The sequence below is a fragment of the Myotis myotis genome, unplaced genomic scaffold (assembly GCF_014108235.1).
Source record: "Myotis myotis isolate mMyoMyo1 unplaced genomic scaffold, mMyoMyo1.p scaffold_m19_p_18, whole genome shotgun sequence".
Lineage (NCBI taxonomy): Eukaryota > Metazoa > Chordata > Mammalia > Chiroptera > Vespertilionidae > Myotis > Myotis myotis.
The window spans coordinates 24,445,561-24,466,689 of record NW_023416322.1 but is presented as its reverse complement, the minus strand read 5'-3'; the positions used below and the strand labels follow the sequence as shown (position 1 = coordinate 24,466,689).

The 21,129-nt window shown below is 38.6% G+C and overlaps 1 protein-coding gene across 7 annotated transcripts in view; it reads left to right on the top strand.

The window, feature by feature from the left end:
* RABGAP1L (RAB GTPase activating protein 1 like) overlaps positions 1 to 21,129 on the top strand; it is a 434,830-nt gene that overhangs the window by 64,095 nt on the left and 349,606 nt on the right. For 6 of the 7 annotated variants that reach the window (XR_004973243.1, XM_036342969.1, XM_036342966.1 and 3 more), the window contains 4 exons: positions 2,325 to 2,391; positions 7,415 to 7,517; positions 12,515 to 12,681; positions 14,324 to 14,465. Coding sequence is in view for 6 of the 7 variants with exons in the window: in XM_036342969.1 (XP_036198862.1) it covers positions 2,325 to 2,391; positions 7,415 to 7,517; positions 12,515 to 12,681; positions 14,324 to 14,465 (479 nt within the window). In the remaining variant the exon portion in view is untranslated. The remainder of the gene's footprint in view (positions 1 to 2,324; positions 2,392 to 7,414; positions 7,518 to 12,514; positions 12,682 to 14,323; positions 14,466 to 21,129) is intronic. The other variant, XM_036342970.1, reaches the window with a different exon arrangement.

Here is a 21,129-nt window from a genome sequence, read left to right as displayed (position 1 = left end):
GGTCATAGGCCGAGGCTCTATCTACTGAGCCAAACTGGCTAGGGCTATATGCTGTTTTGAGTAAGGTGACAAAATCAGGCAATACACTCTCCCTGCCTGTTAGTCACTTAGTTGTCGCCTTGGTTTTCAGATCTACTGTTAAGCTATCGCTGTACTTGTATTTAAGTCACTGCTATTTTACTTAATGATGGCTCCAAAGTGGAAGAGTAGTGATGTTGACAATTTGGATATGCCCAAGAGCTGTAAGATGCTGCAGCGGTTCTCAACCTGTGGGTCGCAACCCCTTTGGGGGTCGAACGACCCTTTCACAGGGGTCGCCTAAGACCATCCTGCATATCAGATATTTACATTATGATTCATAACAGTAGCAACATTACAGTTATGAAGTAGCAACGAAAATAATTTTATGGTTGGGTCACAACATGAGGAACTGTATTTAAAAGGCCAGAAGGTTGAGAACCACTGCTTTAAGTGAAAGGGTCTGTATGTACAGCTTAAACATAGTATATATGTGGTTTGGTACCATCTGTAGTTTCATGTATGAAATGAATCCCCAGTAGATAAGGGGGGACTGCTATCCAGGGAATGTGAGACAAATCTTCTGTCTTTATTGACCTGATTTCTTTGTTGGGGGATCAAATTTCATATCTGAAAATAATTAACTTTTATTTTTGTTTATCAAGAATTTAAGCAATAGTCAGAGAAATAGTACAATGAATTGCATAATTAATTAACATTTAATTTATACAGGTAATGTTTATTATAGTAGTTCATAGGAGAGAGATCAAATAGTGTATAGTAGTAATATTGCAATTATGACTATTAGAATATAATTATCTCTGTATTAGTAGATTATATTTTGTTCAGTGATACAATAATATGCTTGGAAAGTTATCCTCAGAGATTTTCAACTTTATCTTTGTTATGTACTTGATTGTTTTCGGATGCCAAAAGGAGCCCTGAGCAAAATATCTCGAAGTACTCACAGGAAGTAGATATCGTTTCACTGCTTACTGAACTCCTGTTTGGATAGGATCAATCACTTACCTTGATCATAGAAAAAAAAGAGAAAAAGCTAGTGCTACTAGAAAAGTAAACCTTTGGGAAACAACAAGGATCAGATTCAATATTGACTGGTTAGCTGCCACTATTTTAAAATTTGAAAAATCTCGCCCTAGCCAGTTTGGCTCAGTGGATAGAGCGTCGGCCTGCGGACTGAGGGGTCCCAGGTTCGATTCCGGTCAAGGGCATGTACCATGGTTATGGGCACATCCCCAGTGGGGGGTGTGCAGGAGGCAGCTGATCAATGTTTCTGACTCTCTGTCCCTCTCCCTTCCTCTCTGTAAAAAATCAATAAAATAGATTTTAAAAAAATTTGAAAAATCTCATATTTAATTGATTTACATTCTCTACTCCTTGTATAAAGTGCTTCATAGCATATTAAATTTGGAAAGCTACAATAAAAACACTAGTACGTGTGAGTATGTGTTGTTGGCTGAGGGACACAGTGGACAGATCACATTGCCTCTTGAGTTACAAGACCTGTGGAATAGCCACATTAATATGAATAAATTGTTTAACTTCTCTGGGCTTTACCTTTCTTCCCTCTAAAGCAGAATTAACAAGTATATCCTAACAAATAAAAATATTAGATTTAACTGAATTTTGCAGCTTATGAAAACCTTCTACAAATGAAGGGGTAGTGTTGATGGGATTTCTAACACTTCTTTTACATCAGGAAGCATGGAATAAAGTAAATGGTTACTAACATATAATACATTGGATAATGTTTTCACTGAATAATAGTACTTTTAGTAATGTATTTTATATTATTATTTTTCTTTTCAAATGAGGACATAGTTTTAATAAGCTACTCAGTGAACATGACTGGTGAGGGCCAGGGTGATTGTTTCTATTAATATAGCTTGATACAAAGGGAGAGCACAGTGTCTTTTTCTTATTCTTTAAAAAAAAATCTCCTTTTTAATTTAATTGGGTTATATGATCTTGACCTATATGTTTGGAATAACTTCAACTGTTTTCTGTTTCAATCAAAAATTTTTGTGGCCATTTTTATCACAGTTTCTGATCACTGGTAATCTTTTACATGTAGAAATAAAGATTTGGCAATTTAGATAAGTTATTTCTATGTGATTTTTATTATGTATCTTAATGAATTTTTATCTGTGCTGTTTCTCTATAATAAGAAAGCTATTTGTAAGTACAGAGGTCAGATTATATAGTTATTATAAAAAGGCTTTTTGTTCACTGGGCTTCTATATATTTTTGATACCTTATTTCTCCTTTTTCCCTCAAATTTTCAGATGTTTTGGAATGTTATTAAGCCCAGGTCGAAACGTGAAGAACAGTGACATGCATTTACTGGATATGGTAATATTAACCTTAAACACTTTAACCAAGTATAGATCTAGTTATTTTATATTTTTAAAATATTTTCTATTTTAAAATTGTCATATTGAGAGATCTGTTTCTGACTTTCAGCTGTATAATAGTAATAATGAAATTTGAAAACCTAAACTTAAAATTACTTATGAGGGAAAGATTTGGGACAATTCCCACCAAAAAATCATATGCAAGTTCAAAGCAAATAGAAGAACAGTGTTATGACGATGTCCATCTATTCACCTGTTTGGCTTCTTAGGAGGATGTCTTTTCTTTGAGCCAAAAATAACAAGGACATGATTATCACAGGCATATCCAGAGTGAATATGGTACCTTTTATTTATTTTAATGCACTGTTATTAATTTGAGTCCTGTGATAGATGCTTTTATTTTCTTAAAAGCATTTCCCTTTCTGAATATCTCCTCCTTCATTATCTATCCTTAGCAAAGTATATGTATTGTGGGAGTGCTATTTATTTCAGGAATGCCCTTAAAGGTCAATATATATTTAAGAGTTTGTATTTGATGTAAAAATAGCAAGCCATCCTAACTTTTAAACATAAACACCTTCTAATATTGCAGTTAATGAAAACATTTACTTTGCAATTTAGAAATGTTATAGGAAATGGTCATCTTAGAGTAAGCATAAAGCTTTTTACTTACTTCACTGCAGTTTTTATATTTAGTGATAACAAGTACTAAATATTTTTTTTTTCTTTTCAGCTGTGTTTTGCAAATGTCAGATAAATGTCACCAATTATGTCAACATTTTCTTTATTTCATGGTGACGATCACATGGTTTTCTAGTGGTACTGGGGTGTTTCAGTCAGCCTTTTTGAACTTCTAACTATGTGCCAAGCATTGTGTGAAGTGCTGGGGTTGTAGATAAGGTAGAACACAACTCTCACCATCTGTGGATTCATAGTCTTATGATGGGAACAGACCTTATGAGTCTGTAACTATAGCAGTGGGTTAAGTGCTCTCATTAAGTGGGTTGAGTTGGTCCAGTGAGCCACAGGAATTTAGAGGAAGAACCCCATGGTAAGGACAACCAGTTACAGTGAATGTGCAAACAAATGAGCTTTTGATCCATCTCTCCTCCATCCCTCTTTAAGGCACAGCAGTAATGCAAGTGCTTTTACCTGAGGCAATCCAGAGCATTTCAAGCCCTGAAAATTCCATGAGGCGGTAGTCCAGGGACATTAAATGCGTACATGCTTCTAGGTCTTAACTAGTCATGGTCTTTCACAGTTTCAGAGATTAAGATGAATCACTGGCAGAGATTTTTCCATGAGCTTAAGTTCACATTATAGAATTACAGGCCTGGCATGAACTCCTGAGGCCCTTTGTATGTCTCATTGTCGTGCAGTCTCCACCTTTAAGAGTCCATGTTGAAATCAAAGGGCTTGTCGGCATTAAAGCCCCAGGAAAGAGAAGTGGGCTGACCTGTACAACCAGAAGTTGGTCAGGTGGGAGGGCCAGCATTTGCAGTTATCAACAGTTGTGACTTACTACCCAGTGCTGTTAATCTTTCATACCGTCTTAATACATGGTTATTGAGCTTCGGCTAGACTATGCCTAATAAAAAGGAACTCGTTACTTTATAATGAAGATTATGGGACAGTGCTGGTTATTACAAAGTTATTTTTTGTGATCACCTGATACTGTATTCCTTGTAACTTGGTCTAATCTGTGTTACTTCTCCCCGCTAGAGCAAGACTTTGATACTTCTCTGTCTTCTATGACATGTCCAAATATGTGAACATTTTTGAAAACAAATTTCACCTTCTTACATATTATTCTGACAAATTTTGAAAGTTTTGCCTCTTTCTTTCTTTCTTTCTTTCTTTCTTTCTTTCTTTCTTTCTTTCTTTCTTTCTTTCTTTCTTCTTGCTCTTTCCTCCCCTTTTCCCTCCTTTCCTTCCTCCCTGCCCTTCCTCTGCCTCTCTCCCCCCTTCTCCCTCCCTTCCTGCTTCTCAATATTTGCCTTTGTTTTTTGACTGTGTGACTAATTATTTTAAAGGATTTAAAAAATATTTTCCATTTCTCTCAGCATTTAGCAGTTTCCTCATACTCTGCTATTCTTTATCTGTTTTACCTACCATATAGTTTCTATTATCATCACATATCTAGCTTCACTTTATTTATTTTTAAATTTTTATTGAATTTAATGGGGTGACATTGATTAATAAAGTTATATAGGTTTCAGGGGTACATTTCTATAATGCATCACCTGTATATTGTATTGTGTTCACCACCCCAAGGCAAGTCTCCTTTCATCATCTAATTTTATTTTATACTAGAGGCCTGGTGCATGAAAATTCATGCACTGGAGGGGGGTCCCTCAGCCTGGCCTGTCCCCTCTCACAGTCTGGGAGCCCTCAGGCGCAGGAGGCGACCTGGCGATCAGGGGAAGGCAACACCCCATCACACCTCTGCTGCTGCCACTGCTGGCAGCACGAGCCTCGGCCGGCCCTGGTTACCTGAGCCTCAGGCGGCCCTGGGCGGCTGTGGAGCCACCATCCGAGGCTTGCCTGCGCCTCGGGCCGGCCCTGGGCAGCAGGGGGACTGAGGGGACTGGGGGTCTCTGGAGGCAGGTGTGCAGAGCACCTGCCGCCCCAGTGGGGCTGAGGGGACTGGATGCCGCCATCTTGTGGCTGTGGGCGCTGCCATCTTTGAGGGAGGGGCAGTCAATTAGCATATTCCCTCCTTATTGGCTGTGGGCGCTGCCATCTTTGAGGGTGGGACAGTCAATTAGCATATTCCCTACTTATTGGCTGTGGGTGCCGCCATCTTTGCGGTGTGAGGGTCAATTAGCATATTCTCTCTTTATTAGGTAGGATGTGACCTGTCATCACCTGACTTCTTTTTTTTGTTGTTTTTATTTTCTTTTATTTCTTTTGTGTTTTTTTGTTCTGTTTGTTTTTGTTTTTATTTTTTTTTCCACCTGACTTCTTATCAAAGCTTTTAGCTCTACTTTTAACTGTCCACTTTCCTTTGTATTTGTTAATTAAAAGAAAGACTTTTATTGGTCTAGCTCTTCTTTTTAGACTCAAGCATTGCACTGTTCTTGTCCACAGGTGGATTGTGTTTCTTTGGGAGGTGGGGTTAGATGCTCATTCTTGAGGGTCTAATTAGAGGATAGAGAGAGAAGATAAAGGAGAGAGAAGGGGATGGAGAGGGGGAGAGGGAGAAAAGGAGAGGGAGAATATGAATATATGAGTATTGGAGGTACTGAGTGAGTTTCCTTTACATGACCTTGAGTGTATTTCATTGAATGTGGTCTTAGCACTCAAGCTAAGCAATTTGACTAGTGAAATATCACCAATACACCATAAAAATATACCAAATGACTGAAACAGTTTTATAGAGATTTAGAGAAGCATATGTGGGAGGGGGGTAATTTTGTAAAAAAAGTTTTCTCTTTTTTTAGTCTGACCCTTTGAAACTTTTCTGTTTACAATAGGAAATTGGTACAGAACATTGAAAGTACTGTAGATAATATTCTGTTTTACATATGCACATGTTTGTATTCTGTGTGCAGTTCTCCCATGGGACAACCTTTAACCTCCCCTCTCCCCCAACTATATGTGGCCTTGCCCTCAGTATAGGGAGTTGCTGGCTTCTGTAGGGAGAGTCAGGAGCTGGCTAGGTAAAAGTCTTAAAGAGTGGAGGAAATGAAGAAGAAGGGGAGAGGAAAGGGGGAAGAAGAACGGAGTGAGTGTAAGGGTAGAGGGAGATAGTAAGCATCCATGTTGATTACAAACCAATATTAGTCTCCTCCTATTGACTTATGATTTTAAGAAAGTGTATAAATATCTGACATATATAGCAGGAAAATATTCACTTTGAAGGTATTGATTGTGACAAAGTAAATTAATATTTTAAGAATATATTAAAATTAGAGCATTGGAGGAAAATGCTATCTTGTGATTAGCTATAAATTCAATTTAACTGTCTTCAGTAAGATCTATACCAGTGATGGCGAACCTTTTGAGCTCGGCATGTCAGCATTTTGAAAAACCCTAGCATAACTCTGGTGCCGTGTCACATATAGAAATTTTTTGATATTTGCAACCATAGTAAAGCAAAGACTTATATTTTTGATATTTATTTTATATATTTAAATGCCATTTAACAAAGAAAAATCAACCAAAAAAATGAGTTTGCGTGTCACCTCTGACACGCGTGTCATAGGTTCGCCATCACTGATCTATAGTTTTCATAGCAACTACATACATCCTTGTATGTGTGAGTATATGAGATTTTGATAGCAGCCTAAGATCAAGTTAAGTATAACTTCATAGCAATATTATGTTTTTGTGATCCAGCATGGACTCTTTTATTTTAAGAGGTACATGTCTTTATTTTTTATTTTATTTAAAATATTTTAAATTGATTTCGGAGAGGAAGGGAGAGGGAGAAAGAGATAGAAGCATCAAGATGAGAGAGAATCATTGATCGGTTGCCTCCTGCATGCCCCACAGTGGGGGATGAGCCTACAACTGGGGCATGTGCCCTGATCAGGAATCGAACCTTTACCTCCTGCATAGGTCAACACTCAACTGAGCCATGCTGGCCGGGCCAAAAGGTACATGTCTTTAAAAGAAACTGTTTGAAGAAAGCTGTAGGAGAATTTAATATTCAAAGAAATATTTTTGTAGGGTGAAAAAATTTACAGAGAAAATACCCACCCCCCCTTTTGATTGTAAATCCAAATTTTAGTAAATTGGATTGTTTAAAGCAGGGGTCCTCAAACTTTTTAAACAGGGGGCCAGTTCACTGTCCCTCAGACCGTTGGAGGGCCAGACTATAGTTTTAAAAAAAACTATGAACAAATTCCTATGCACACTGCACATATCTTATTTTGAAGTAAAAAAACAAATGTTTTCGGCGGGCTGCATGTGGCCCGTGGGCCGTAGTTTGACGACCCCTGGTTTAAAGTAAGATAAACTTATTAATTGAAATGGTGATTTTCTTGATGTATATATTTCTGTTTGGACTTTCACAGGAATCCATGGGAAAGAGCTATGACGGGAGGGCTTACGTTATCACCGGCATGTGGAACCCCAATGCACCCATATTTCTGGCACTTAATGAAGAAACCCCAAAAGGTGAATTTTCTTAAAAGATTCCTTATTATTTGCTTAAAATTTCACATTATGGACAATGTTGTTTTGCCACGTTTTAAAAAAAATATCTGCTGCTCATTTAAAATGGAGTATTTTTTTCATTAATAGATTTTACTATAAAATTTAGCCCAGACTTGTATTTTGCACAATAAACATATCTGATATAGTTTTCTTACTATTCATTTTTCATTTCTACATCCAACACTATTTCTTTAGCATAAGGAGAACGGTCTATTGCAGGGAAAATAATAGTCTAAGTTAATGTGTATAATGCATTAAAACATGCTAAATCTTATGTGGTTTCACACGATTACTACACATATATAATTATTGACACTGAACACTGTTGTACTGAGGCGCAATAGAAAGTAAACACAGGTTCAGTGTGAATTTTAAGAAGATTGTTATTTACATAATACTATTTAGAATGGTGCTCTAAATTTTGTGAGAAATCAATTTGTATCTCCAGTAAGTCCTTCAAATTTTCTTTTTTTAAAATATGTTTTTATTGATTTTAGAGAGAGAGGAAGGAAGAGGGAGAGAAAGAAACATCGATGTGAGAGAGAACCATCTATTGGTTGCCTCCTGCATGTCCCCTACTGGGGATTGAGCCTGCAACATTGGCATGTGCCCTCACAGGAATTGAATTAGCAACCTTTTGGTGCATGGGATGATGCTCAATCAAGTGAGCCACACCAGCCAGGGGCGGATTTTCTTTAAAGAAATATTACATTAGGAGTTATTCTTCTTTAGAGTTTAAAGGTTCTTTTTCTATTTTACCTATCTATTGGGGAAAACCTCCAGTATTCAAAAGAATCCCCCCTAGAGATACATGAATTAATTTTATTAGATTATGTAGAAAGTATTTGTGCTTTGTGTTTTATTATTTTTATTTTTTGTTAACCTTCATCTGAGTATATTTTTTCCATTGATTTTTAGAGAGTGGAGGAAGAGAGGAGGTAGAGGGAGGGAGGGAAAAATAGGAGGGAGGGAAGCAGAGAGAGAAAGTGGGAGAGAAAAATTGGTTGAACCTGCAACCCAGGTACATGCCCTTGACCGAGAATCGAACCCGCAACCCTTTGGTGCACAGTACAGCGCTCTAACCAATGAGCAACACCAGCCAGGGCTGTGCTTTGTGTTTTATATGTCATTATAGAGTGATTTTATTTGGAGGCAAAATGATGGAAGAATATGAATGAAATAATGAAAGCAAATTCTAAAATTCTGCATATTTTTGATAAGCATTTTAACTTTAAAAAAATATAACTTACAATTTTGTTCCAGTCTTTTGAACTTAGGGAGTTTAGATCTTAGTAATGTATAGCAAGGATATCATTTATGACAAACCCTTTTTTCCTTGTTGTTTACCTTTTCATTTTGTTGAACATGACTAGTGTTGAACAGAATTTATGAATGGTATGTAGTCACATTGGTCATTTTTTCCACTGTTTATTTTTATTCCTACTTTTTTCAGGTATCTGTCAATTACCTGTTTGTTTGTTTTTTTTGCTCCTCTATCATCTGCTTTCAAACTAACATTAATTACCTCATGAATTATAATCTTATACTAAATTCTTTACTGTCATTCAACCAATAATTTATATTGAGAAAATAATGGATTTTTTTTTTTTTTTTATCTTTGTCTTACATTATTTCATTTATAATGTAGACTTTTGGTTAAACACAGGAGCATTAGTGAATACTGATATGGAAGTATAATATATTGATGAAGAATATTAAAATGATAATTACTCTCAAATTTCTTTAAAGAGTCTTTTCCAGTCCCATAAATTGCATGCATTTAATCACACATCAAGCTATTTCATACTGAGGGCTAAAGAGGTAGAAAAAATAATGATTATATAAAATTTAGCTTTTCATATATTAAGAATAAATAATTTTTACACTCACAGTTCTTTATTTCTGGAGCTAGACTTGTAAGTACCAGCTTATTAACTTCTTTCTTATTATTACTCAGAAAGAAACCACAAAAATGAGAAAAATAAGCCAGTTGATAATTTTGAAGAATAAAATATTCAAATTTCAAAAAATAAGTAAAGCAGTTTTTATCTATTTTTAATGTAACATAGTTCAGTTTCATTTTGTACTTTAATACACATTGAATCCTCAAATAAAAGACAATATATTTTAAAATTTATGTTTTATTAAAATAAACTTCATGTAATATTGAATTAAAATAATCTTCTAATCCAAAAGATAATGTATCTTAAATTTAAATTATTTCATATGCAAACTCAAATGTTTATCTGATTGCTAAAATTTTCAAATCGTGTCCTTGATATTATAAATTATTGAGGAGATTCATGAATTACAGTTTGATTTTTACAGAAGAAGTTGAGGCCCTGGGAGAGGAAATGTCTTGGATCTTTTCACTATACCAAGTTGTGTATTATAGTCTATGTTTTCTCTGTTACCCCTCTACATTATTCCCTTAGACTTTAAGGTCTTCTAGACCAAGTACAATATCTAGAGAATCCTACTTTCTCTTCAGTTGGCAGCAGAATGCATATAAGAATGCAATACAATATTTGAGTTTGATGATATTAATAGATGTGAGGTTGATGAGTATAAATGTTGTAAAATGTTTTTAAAAGCACAATTGAATGTTTCTTTTAGTGGGCTTGGCCATTTGATTCTCCCTCTAACTCAGAACTAAAAGTGGTGGGCACAATAAATTGGAAAAAAGTTTTTAAAGTAATGAAGAAATGACAAAATGGTATGGAGTAACCAAGCCACAGACTCAAAAATCCTAATGAATCTGAAGTAGGGCAAATCAAATCAAATCAAATCCATATTTCAACCTATCATTATGAAATTGTAGAAAACCAGTAGCCAATGGCCTGGAAGATTCTAGATTCAAATTAAAGGTTTTTGCTGCCTTCTAGATAATTTATTTTGCAACACATTACTGCACAGTTGTAAATAACTTATGTACTGTAACATCACTTCAGTTATGTGTAAAGAAATAAATTAATTAATTAAAAAAAAAATTAAAGGAAGGCCGTGGCCAAGTAAACATTTTAAATAGTAACTGAAATTTTGATTGTTGTTCTCAAAAAGGACTCAGATACATACAATATGTATGAAAATCACAGTGATTTTCTTGAGGGTCAGTATATATATTGTGGACAATGAAGGAGGGAACTGACAGATACCCAGGGATTTCTCTTAAAGCATATAATGTTGAAGTATTCATTTTAATAGCATCTCCCTTTGCAAATTTAATATAGTGAAGGTAGAGTAGCTCTTCTGATTTGATGACCTTTCCAAGCAACTCAACAAACATGATTTCTAGTGTCTCTTTTTATAAAATGAAAGAGCAAGCCTCCGTGATTTTTCCAGAGGTTTTTCTGGGAAATCTGAAAGATAGTTTTAGTGTAAAAGATATCCTGAAGATTTTATTTTATTTATTTTACTAGAGGCCCGGTGCACAAAAATTTGTGCACTCGAGGGGATTGGGGGTCCCTCAGCTCGGCCTGTGCCCTCTCGCAGTCTGGGACCCCTCAGGGGATGACCACCTGCTGGCTTAGGCCCGCTCCCTAGGGGATTGGGCCTAAGATGGCAATCAGACATCCCTCTGGCAGCCCGGCAGCCCTCGGGGGATGTCCACTTGCCAGCGGGGAGCAGGCCTAAACTGCAGTTGGACATCCTTAGCGCTGCTGAGGAGGCAGGAGAGGCTCCCACCACCATCGCTGTACTGGCAGCCATCAGCCTGGCTTGTGGCTGAGCAGAGCTCCTCCCATGTGAGAGCGCCCTGACCACCAGAGGGAAGCTTATTCATTGAGCGTCTGCCCCCTGGTGGTCAGTGTGTGTCATAGTGATCAGTCATTCCCAGTCCTTCTGCTGTTAGGGTCAGTTTCCATATTACCCGTTTACTATATTCGATAGAGGCCTGGTGCACGGGTGGTGGCCGGCTGGTTTGCCCTGAAGCATGTCCTGGATCAGGGTGGGGGTCCTGCTTGGGTGCCTGGCCAGCCTAGATGGGATGATGGCTGTTTGCATCTGGTCACACCCCCTTCAGGGTGGGGGTCCCGCTTGGGTGCCTGGCCAGCCTGGATGAGGGGATGATGGCTGTTTGCAGCTGGTCACACTCCCTTCAGGGTGGGGGTCCCCACTGGGGTGCCTGGCCAGCCTGGATGATGGGATGATGGCTGTTTGCAGCTGGTCACACACCCTTCAGGGTGGGGGGCCCCACTGGGGTGCCTGGCCAGTCTGGGTGAGGGACTGAGGGCTGTTTTCAGACTGGTGGGCAACTGAAGCTCCCAGCCTCTCCTTTTTTCTTTTCTTTTTTTATTCTGGGATTAATTTACCTTTTATAGCTGTCACTGGAGCTGAGAGCAGGCTCCAGCTCTGAGGCTGTTGCCGGCTGAAAGCAGGTACCTGGGTTTGTTTAGATTCTATAATTGAAACTCTGTTGCCATCACTGGCCGCTCTAAGCTCTGAGGCCGCGCTGGCTGAAAGCAGGTTTCTGGGGTTTGTTTAGGTTCTATAATTGCAACATTGTTTCATCCAGAGCTCAGAGCTGAGCTGCAGCAGGCGGGGAACGTTGACTTCCTCCATCACTGGAGTAAGCAAGCCTCCTGTTCATGTTTGCTTCAGCTGCCTGCCTGCCGGCCGCCATCTTGGTTGGCAGTTAATTTGCATATCTCCCTGATTAGCCAATGGGAAGGGTAGCAAAGTTACGACTAATTACCATGTTTCTCTTTTATTAGGATAGTAAGACCTGATTTGGGAAAAAATATTAAAGTTGTCAGAGAAGATTTGGATAGCTGATTAAAATAGGATTCTGTGTGATGAGCAACATATTTGGAATACTTGGTTACTATTTAATCAAACTGACATGAAAACCTTTAAAATTAAACATAGAAGGTAATGTGATAGTAAGTGAGGAAACTGTTTTCTTAAATAATGAAGGTATAATAAAGCCAGCATAAAAACACAGAAAATTTCTGCTGCAGATAAACGAGTGTACATGACTGTGGCAGTGGATATGGTCGTCACGGAGGTGGTGGAGCCTGTCCGCTTTCTCCTGGAGACAGTAGTACGTGTATACCCTGCAAATGAGCGATTCTGGTATTTCAGCAGAAAGACTTTCACGGAGACTTTCTTCATGAGGTTGAAACAGGTAGGACCTTTTTGTTCTCCTCATGTAATAGCATATTTTTTTTCATCATTCTTTTTAAATGTCAAGATCCTTAAGTAGCAATAAAAAGCCATAAAATTTCTCTAATTAAATGATGTTTAGAGTCAACCAATAGAGTATTTGAAAAATCCACATCTAGGTAATGTAAGTTAAAAAAAACAGCAGTTATAATGAATAAATATTCAAGTAATATCTGATTACTTTTCATAATTATTTCTATACTATTATATGAATATAGGGTGGGGCAAATGTAGGTTTATAGTTGTAAGTACGCAAAACACAGTTTATTCTTGTATTATTATTAATTATTGTGTTATTTTCCATATGAACAACTGTAAACCTATGTTTGCCCCATCCTGTATATTGTTTGACTTATTAGTAAAGTTATAAAGTTATTTTAATATTAAATGAACAAAAGTAGGGTTTCCAAGACATTCCTAAATTAGGCAGTGTTAGTAGGTAATACACATAATTTTTGTTTTATAGTGAAGGAAGAAGGTAACCATTACCAGTCATTCATTCCACTGATATTTATTGAGTACCTATGTGTCAGGCACTGTATTATTTCTGATTGAAAATCAACATAGTCCCTGTCTTTAAGGTGCATACTGTCCTGTAGACAGGATAGCCATTAAACACATGAATATGATAAATGTGTAATTACCTGTGGTGAGGGAAGTGAAGGAAGAACAAGGTATGAGAATCAAAACATAGGGAACAGAGGTTAAATTCTTTGTAGAAGTGAAAGGATCTGAGTTTGATGGGGGCTAGCAAAGAGTAGGAGGAAAAGCTGTATTGAGAAAAGGATGTCCCTACACCTTCAGCTGGGAGAGAATTTAAAGATTCCCAGTGCTGAATGAGGCCAAAGTGGCTGGAATGTAGTGACACGCTTAGGTGTTGGAGGCAGTTTATCTAGGGCTTTGTAGGCCATGCTTGGTTAATTAATTAGCAGTTGCCTTAGTTTTTCCTTCTTAAAAATAATCCATTTATAATATAAACCATTGATAAGGTAGGAACTATTTACTTCCATGAATTAGTTGAGGGATGTTGTGATACCTCTTTATCTCAATGCGAGGTAGTGAGTCCTAAGAATCTAGCAACATTCGCTTACCTGCATGCCCTAGAATCTGTGGTGTCTTGGGTTTTTATGATAAAAAAGATTGAGTTCTTCCAAAATGGTTAGCAGGTTTCATTGTATTGGTTAAAACAATGCTATAAGAACCATACATTTCAAATACCATGTGAAGAACAAAGTACTTCCAATTTTTTTTTCAAGCATGACATGCTGCTTTTCATTACAGTGCTTTTTTTTTTTTTTTAAAAAAACACCACTTTTTAAATTGATTTTAGAGAGGAAGGGAGAGGGAGAGAGAGAGATAGAAACATCAGTGATGATGAGAATCATTGATTGGCTGCCTCCTGCACACCCCATACTGGGGATTGAGCCCGCAACCCAGGCATGTGCCCTTGACCAGAATCGAACGGGACCCTTCAGTCCGCAGGCCGATTATCTGTCCACTGAGCCAAACCGTCTAGGGCTTATTTCAGCACTTTTTAATGGACCATTGAAACAGTGTTTCCTTCACACTTCTCATATTGAAACACATGTTTATCTCTTTCTCAGACAGAGGGAAAAGGTCACACCAGTGCTGGAGATGCAATCTATGAGGTGGTGAGTCTACAGAGAGAGTCTGAGAAGGAGGAACCTGTCACTCCTACTAGTGGAGGGGGCCCAATGTCACCCCAGGAGGATGAAGCAGAAGAGGGTAAGAAGGGACACTTACTCAGTTCCCTTTCTTTATATAGCTGCTTTACTTACAATCCTCAGAGATGTGGTGTGTGTGTGTGTGTGTGTGTCACTCCTAGTCTCGGCCCTTCTCAGGCTAGATTCTGCTAGATGCAAAGAGAATTTGGTTCATTGGGTTTCTTGGTTGTATAGTCCCCATTGCCACTTATGCAACTGCTTAAATTTGATAGCCCTGCTTTGCTGTTTTGCTTCCTATTTTATTTGTAGTTTTGAAGTGTTTAATGAGAAGTTTCAAATTCTCTCAAGTGTCATTAGAATTTCAGTGAAATGTTATGCCCTACTTCTCATGAGGCATTATTCACTTATGACTTTTTTGTTGTTGCTTTTATAACACTTACCACTCGCTTTTTTGAATTAGTGTGATATCTGCTCTGTTTTCTACCTGGATGCTGCTGAACCTCCAGCATGAGAGTCATACTTCATTTGGCTGTGTGCTCAGTAATCTTTTTATAGAAACTAGAGCTTAATGACAGATCTTTACTTTAAGCCCTTATATTATCTGCTAATAGGGTAGGGTTTATTAAAAATAAATTTCTGAATTTATCTTATTTTGAAAAAAACATCTTAAAATTCTCAGTCTTTCTATCTGTGAAACCATTTCTTTCTTGGATTGCCATAAAAATAATAGTTATTTTTAGCTAATATTTATTGAGTGCTTATATATGCTAGACATTATTCTAAGTGTTTTATTAAAAAACTTTATGAAGATGTAATTTATGTACTATGGAATGTAACTGTTTATTGTGTATATAGTTCATTGAATTTTGACAAATGGTGTATAACCACCAGCAGAATCTATACTAATAAAAGGGTAATATGCTAATTAGACCAGATAGACCAGACGTCTTCTGGACGTCCTTCTGGACAAAGCCATGGTGGCGGGGGCCGAGGCAGAGGTGGTTAGGGGCGATCAGGTGGGCAGGGGAGCAATTAGGGGTATCAGGCAGGCAGGCAGAGGTGGGTAGGGGCAATCAGGCAGGCAGGCAGAGGGGTTAGGGGCGATCAGGCAGGCAGGGAGAGATAGTTAGGGGCCATCAGGCAGGCAGGCAGGTGAGTGGTTAGGAGCCAGTGGTCCTGGATTGCAAGAGGGATGTCTGACTGCCGGTTTAGGCCCGATCATGTTGAACATCCCCCGAGGTGTCCCAGATTGGAGAGGGTACAGGCTGGGCTGAGGGACACCCCCCCCCCCATGCATGAATTTTGTGCACCGGGCCTCTAGTCATAATATAAAGCATTTCCATTACACAAAAGCTTCCCTTATACCATTTAGAGTCCATCCTTTCCCCTCACCTGTGATCCCTGACAACTATGATCTGTTTTCTGTCACTATGTTTACCATTCCTATAATTTCATGTAGAAGAAATCATGTAGTACATCTTTTCTATATGGTATCTTTACATAGCATAGTACTTTTGAGATTTATCTATGTTGTGTCAGTATTTGATTCCTTTTTACTACTGAATAATAACCTATTATAAAGATATACCATGGTTTGTTTATCTATCTAGTCACCAGTTAATGACCACTGGGTTGTTTATAGCCATTGGCTATTAAGAATAAAGGTGCTATAAATATTTGAGTACGAGTCTTTGGTGAATATATGCTTTCATTGGTTTTTGGTAAAAACCTAGGAGTGGACTGGCTGGGTTTTATGATAAGTATATACTTAACTTTATAAGAAACCACTAAACTGTATTTCAAAGTAACTGTACCATTTTCCATCCTTATCAACAACGTATGAGTCAGTTGCTCCATATCAATATTTGGCATTGTTAGTTTAAAACATTTTAGCCATTCTGGTGGGTGCATAGTGGTATTTTGTGGTATTAGTTTGCATTTCCCTCACCATTAATGATGTCCATCTTTTTATATAATACTAGAGGCCTGGTGCATGAAATTTGTGATGGATAGGGTCCCTAGGCCTGGCTGGCAATCAGGGCTGGCTGGGGGCTTTCCTTCCCCTGGCTGCTGGCCGCTGGCTGAGGCTTTCCTTCATTCCGTGCTGCCCCCTGGTGGTCAGCACATGTCATAGCGAGTGGTTGAACTCCCGGTTGGTTGAACTCCCGAGGCGACAATTTGCATATTAGCCTTTTATTATATAGGATTTGCCACTTGTATATCTTTTTGGGCAAGAGTCTATTCAAATCTGTTATGCATTTTTAAATTTGGCTATTTGTCTTTCTCTTGATTTTCAAGATTTCTTTATATATATTGATAAAAAATCTTTTATTAGATATGTTTTGCAAATTTTTCTCTCATTCCGTAGTTGGCCTTTTCATTTTCTGAACAATGTCTTTTGAAGAGCAAAAGTTTAATTTTTATGAAGTCTATAATTTGTCAATATTTTCCTTTATGATTGTCTAGGATTTATATAAGTTTTTATGTATGTTTGGAGGGAGGTAGAGGTCAGAGTTCTTTTGTTTTTGGCTTAAAAAATAATAAAAACATTTATTATCTCTCACAGTTTCTGTGGGTCAGGAATTAGGGTGTGGCTTGTCTGGGCAATTCTGGCTAAGAGTTTCTTCTGAAGAGTCAGATATAGTCTGAGGTGTAGTCATCTGAAGATTTCACTGGATAGGGCTGAAAGCTTGGAGAAACTTCCAAGGGCTCATTCATATAGCTGCCAAATGATGCTGGTGGTTGGTAAGAAACTTCTCTTCCTCTCCACATATGCCTCCTCATAGTGGCTGCTTGGATGTCCTCATGGTGTAATGGCTAGCTTCCCCTAGATAGCAATCCAAGAGACCAGACAAGGTTGAAGCTGCAGTGCTTTCAATGTCTTAGCCTTAGAGTCACACAACATCATTTCTCAGTATTCTGTTGATCGCAGAGTTCAGCCCTTGCTTCCATGGTGTGACTCCACTGTATTCTATATAAGACTTCCAGGAACACCGTTGTGATCATCTTCATCCTAGCCAACATGAAGAGGAAAAGAGATGACACAGACAAGAATTCCAGGCCAGACCAAAAATTTGGTGCCCGTTATTTTCTGCTAAACAAGAACCACAGGGGTGGTTGGGGAATGTAATTGAGCCATGTGTTCAGGACAAAGAATAATAAACAGGTGTGACAAGCATCAACCAGCAAGTTATTTAAACACAATATTTCGGGTGATTTCTTGCATAACTGCAATTTCCTTTAGAATTGAAAAATATATGGAACTAGAATTGGGAAAGACCAAAAATGGTAGATGACAGACACTTCTCAATAAGAATACATTGTACAGCTTAGTATCACATAATTATGTCCTTATTCTAGTTTAGTAAAGACAGTTCTTCACTTTTTTTAAAATATATATATTTTATTGATTTTTTACAGAGAGGAAGGAGAGAGATAGAGACTTAGAAACATCGATCAGCTGCCTCCTGCACACCTCCTACTGGGGATGTGCCCGCAACCAAGGTACATGCCCTTGACCAGAATCGAACCTGGGACCTTTCAGTCTGCAGGCCGATGCTCTATCCACTGAGCCAAACCACTTAGGGCAACAGTTCTTCACTTTTAATAACTTAAAGAAGGAAAGCTAACTAACATGGATTAAGTACTTGCTTTTTGAAATATAATGTATTAGATATTAAGTAGACCTACTTACATATTTTACTCACATTAGCTCTGAGATATAACTATTATCATCTTTATATTTCATATGAGAAAGTAGATTAAAACTTTTAAAGCAAATCATTCGAGGTCATAGGACCAAAAAGTATAATATACAGAATTCAAACCATGAATTTTTATAACTTGCAAAATCCAGGTTTTCTTATTTAAATCACTGAATGGTATTCACTCCTAATGTTTAAAAGGTAGTATTTTTAGTATTCCCTTTACAGACTACATATTCTTTTTTAAAAAAAATATATTTTATTGATATTTTGCAGAGAGGAAGGGAGAAGGATAGAGAGTTAGAAACATTGATGAGAGAGAAACATCGATCAGCTGCCTCCTGCACACTCCCTACTGAGGATGTGCCCGCAACCAAGGTACATGCCCTTGACGGATGTCGAACCTGGGACCTTTCAGTCTGCAGGCCAATGCTCTATCCACTGAGCCAAACCGGTTAGGGAAGACTACATATTCTTGATCTTACATATTCTAAATCATGTTCTAGATCTGTCAAGAATTGGAGACTTTGAATAGAAAAATATAATATGAAAATATAACATGAGACCAAACAGTATTGTTTTATGTAAAAGCAGTTTTGAAGAATGATTTCAAACAATGGGTAAACAAGTGCATTAAAAAATAACTTTAGGTCTAGTTTTTAAATGATGACAGCTGGAAACAACTCATACTTCTTTTTTTATTTTTATTTATTTATTTTTTAATATATATTTTATTGATTTTTTACATAGAGGAAGGGAGAGAGAGAATTAGAAACATCGATCAGCCACCTCCTGCACACCCCCTACTGGAGATGTGCCCACAACCAAGATACATGCCCTTGACTGGAATCGAACCTGGGACCCTTCAGTCTGCAGGCCAACGCTCTATCCACTGAGCCAAACCGGCCAGGGCCATACTTCTTTATTTTTAAATTTAAATTCTTTTTTGTTGAAAGTAATACATATGTCTCCTTTTTTCCTTATTGACCTCTCCCTGCCCACTCCTGCCCCCCAGCACAGGCCTTCACCCTGCTATTGTCTGTGTCCATTGGTTATGTTACATGCATGAATACAAGACCTTTGGTTGATCTCTTACCCCTCGCCTGCCTTCCCTCTGAGGTTTGACAGTCTGTTCCATGCTTCTGTGTCTCTGGATCTATTTTTGTTCATCAGTTTATGTTCATTATATTCCACAAATGAGTGAAATCATGTGATATTTCTCTTTCTCTGACTGGCTTATTTCACTTAGCATAATGCTCTCCAGGTCCATCCATGCTGTTGCAAATGGTAAGAGGTCTTTCTTTTTTATAGCTGCAGTAGAGGCCCGGTGCACAAAAATTTGTGCACTTGGGTGGGTCCCTCAGCCCGGCCTGTGCCCTCTCACAGTCTGGGGCCACTCGGGGGCCCCTTCCCCTAGCTGCTGGCATCAGTTTTCCTCCGGCGCCCAGAACCCAGGCCTTCGCTCTTCGCTGGGAGGGGTCCAGGCCCCAGGGGCGTGCGGCAAGCGAGGAGCTAAGCCCCTCTCTCTCTGTGTGCGGGCCCTGGGGGCGTGGCCGAGGCTGGCGCAGCGCGCTTCCCTCTTTGTTCTTCATTTGCCATGCTGGCCTTTGCTCGCTGCTCCTGCCCGGGCCGGCTTCGCTTTGTTGCTTGGTGCCTACGTATGCAAATTAACCACCATCTTTCTTGGCAGTTAATTTGCATATCGCCCTGAATAGCCAATTGGAAGCGTAGTGAAGGTATGGTCAATTACCCGTTTTGTCTTTTATTAGGTAGGATAGTATTCCATTGTGTAGATGTACCACAGTTTCTTTTGCTGAAAAAAAAGGGAAGGCCCATAGCTGGCCTATAGCATGAGGTTGCCATTCTGGTGTGGAAAAGCCAAAGATGGGCCAGAGTTTTAGCTGGGAGATTTATGGTGTGAGTGGGCCTTCATAAGATCCAACGTGTTGCTGGAGGTCTGGAAGGCTATGTACGAGTGCAATGCTGTGCACATACTTAGGAGAGAGCAGAGAGGGCCTGACAAGTCACTCCTGAGCTGGATGGAAGGCCTTGCTTGTGTGTGATGGAGGTGTGTTTCCAGAAGTCTTGTCTTCTGAGTGGTTTTGCTTCCTCCTCCTCCTCCTTCCTCCTTCCTCCTTCCTCCTTCCTCCTTCCTCCTTCCTCCTTCCTCCTTCCTCCTTCCTCCTTCCTCCTTCCTCCTTCCTCCTTCCTTCTTTCTTCTTTCTTCTTCTTTTTTATTTTAATATTTTATTGATTTTTTACAGAGAGGAAGGGAGAGGGATAGAGAGTTAGAAACATCGATTGATCAGCTGCCTCCTGCACACCCCCTACTGGGGATGTGCCCACAACCAAGGTACATGTTCTTGACTGGAATCGAACCTGGGACCTTTCTTTTTTTTTTTTTTAATTAAATCTTTATTCAGATTATTACAGTTGTTCCTCTTTTTCCCCCCCATAGCTCCCCTCCACCTGGTTCCCCCCCCTCCACCCCCCCCCAATGTCCTCATCCATAGGTGCACGATTTTTGTCTAGTCTCTTCCCGCATCCCCCACACCCCTTCCCCCCGCCCAAGAATAGTCAGTACACTCCCTTTCTATGTCCCTGATTCTATTATAATCATCAGTTTATTCTGTTCATCAGATTATTTATTTACTTGATTTTTAGATTCACTTGTTGGTAGATGCGTATTTGTGGTTCATAATTTGTATCTTTACCTTTTTCTTCTTCTTCCTCTTCTTAAAGGATACCTTTCAGCATTTCATATAATACTGGTTTGGTGGTGATGAACTCCTTTAGCTTTTCCTTATCTGTGAAGCTCTTTATCTGACCTTCAATTCTGAATGATAGCTTTGCTGGATAAAGTAATCTTGATTGTAGGTTCTTGCTATTCATCACTTTGAATATTTCTTGCCACTCCCTTCTGGCCTGCAAAGTTTCTGTTGAGAAATCAACTGACAGTCGTATGGGTATTCCCTTGTAGGTCACTGAGTTTCTTTCTCCTGGTGCTTTTAAGAGTCTCTC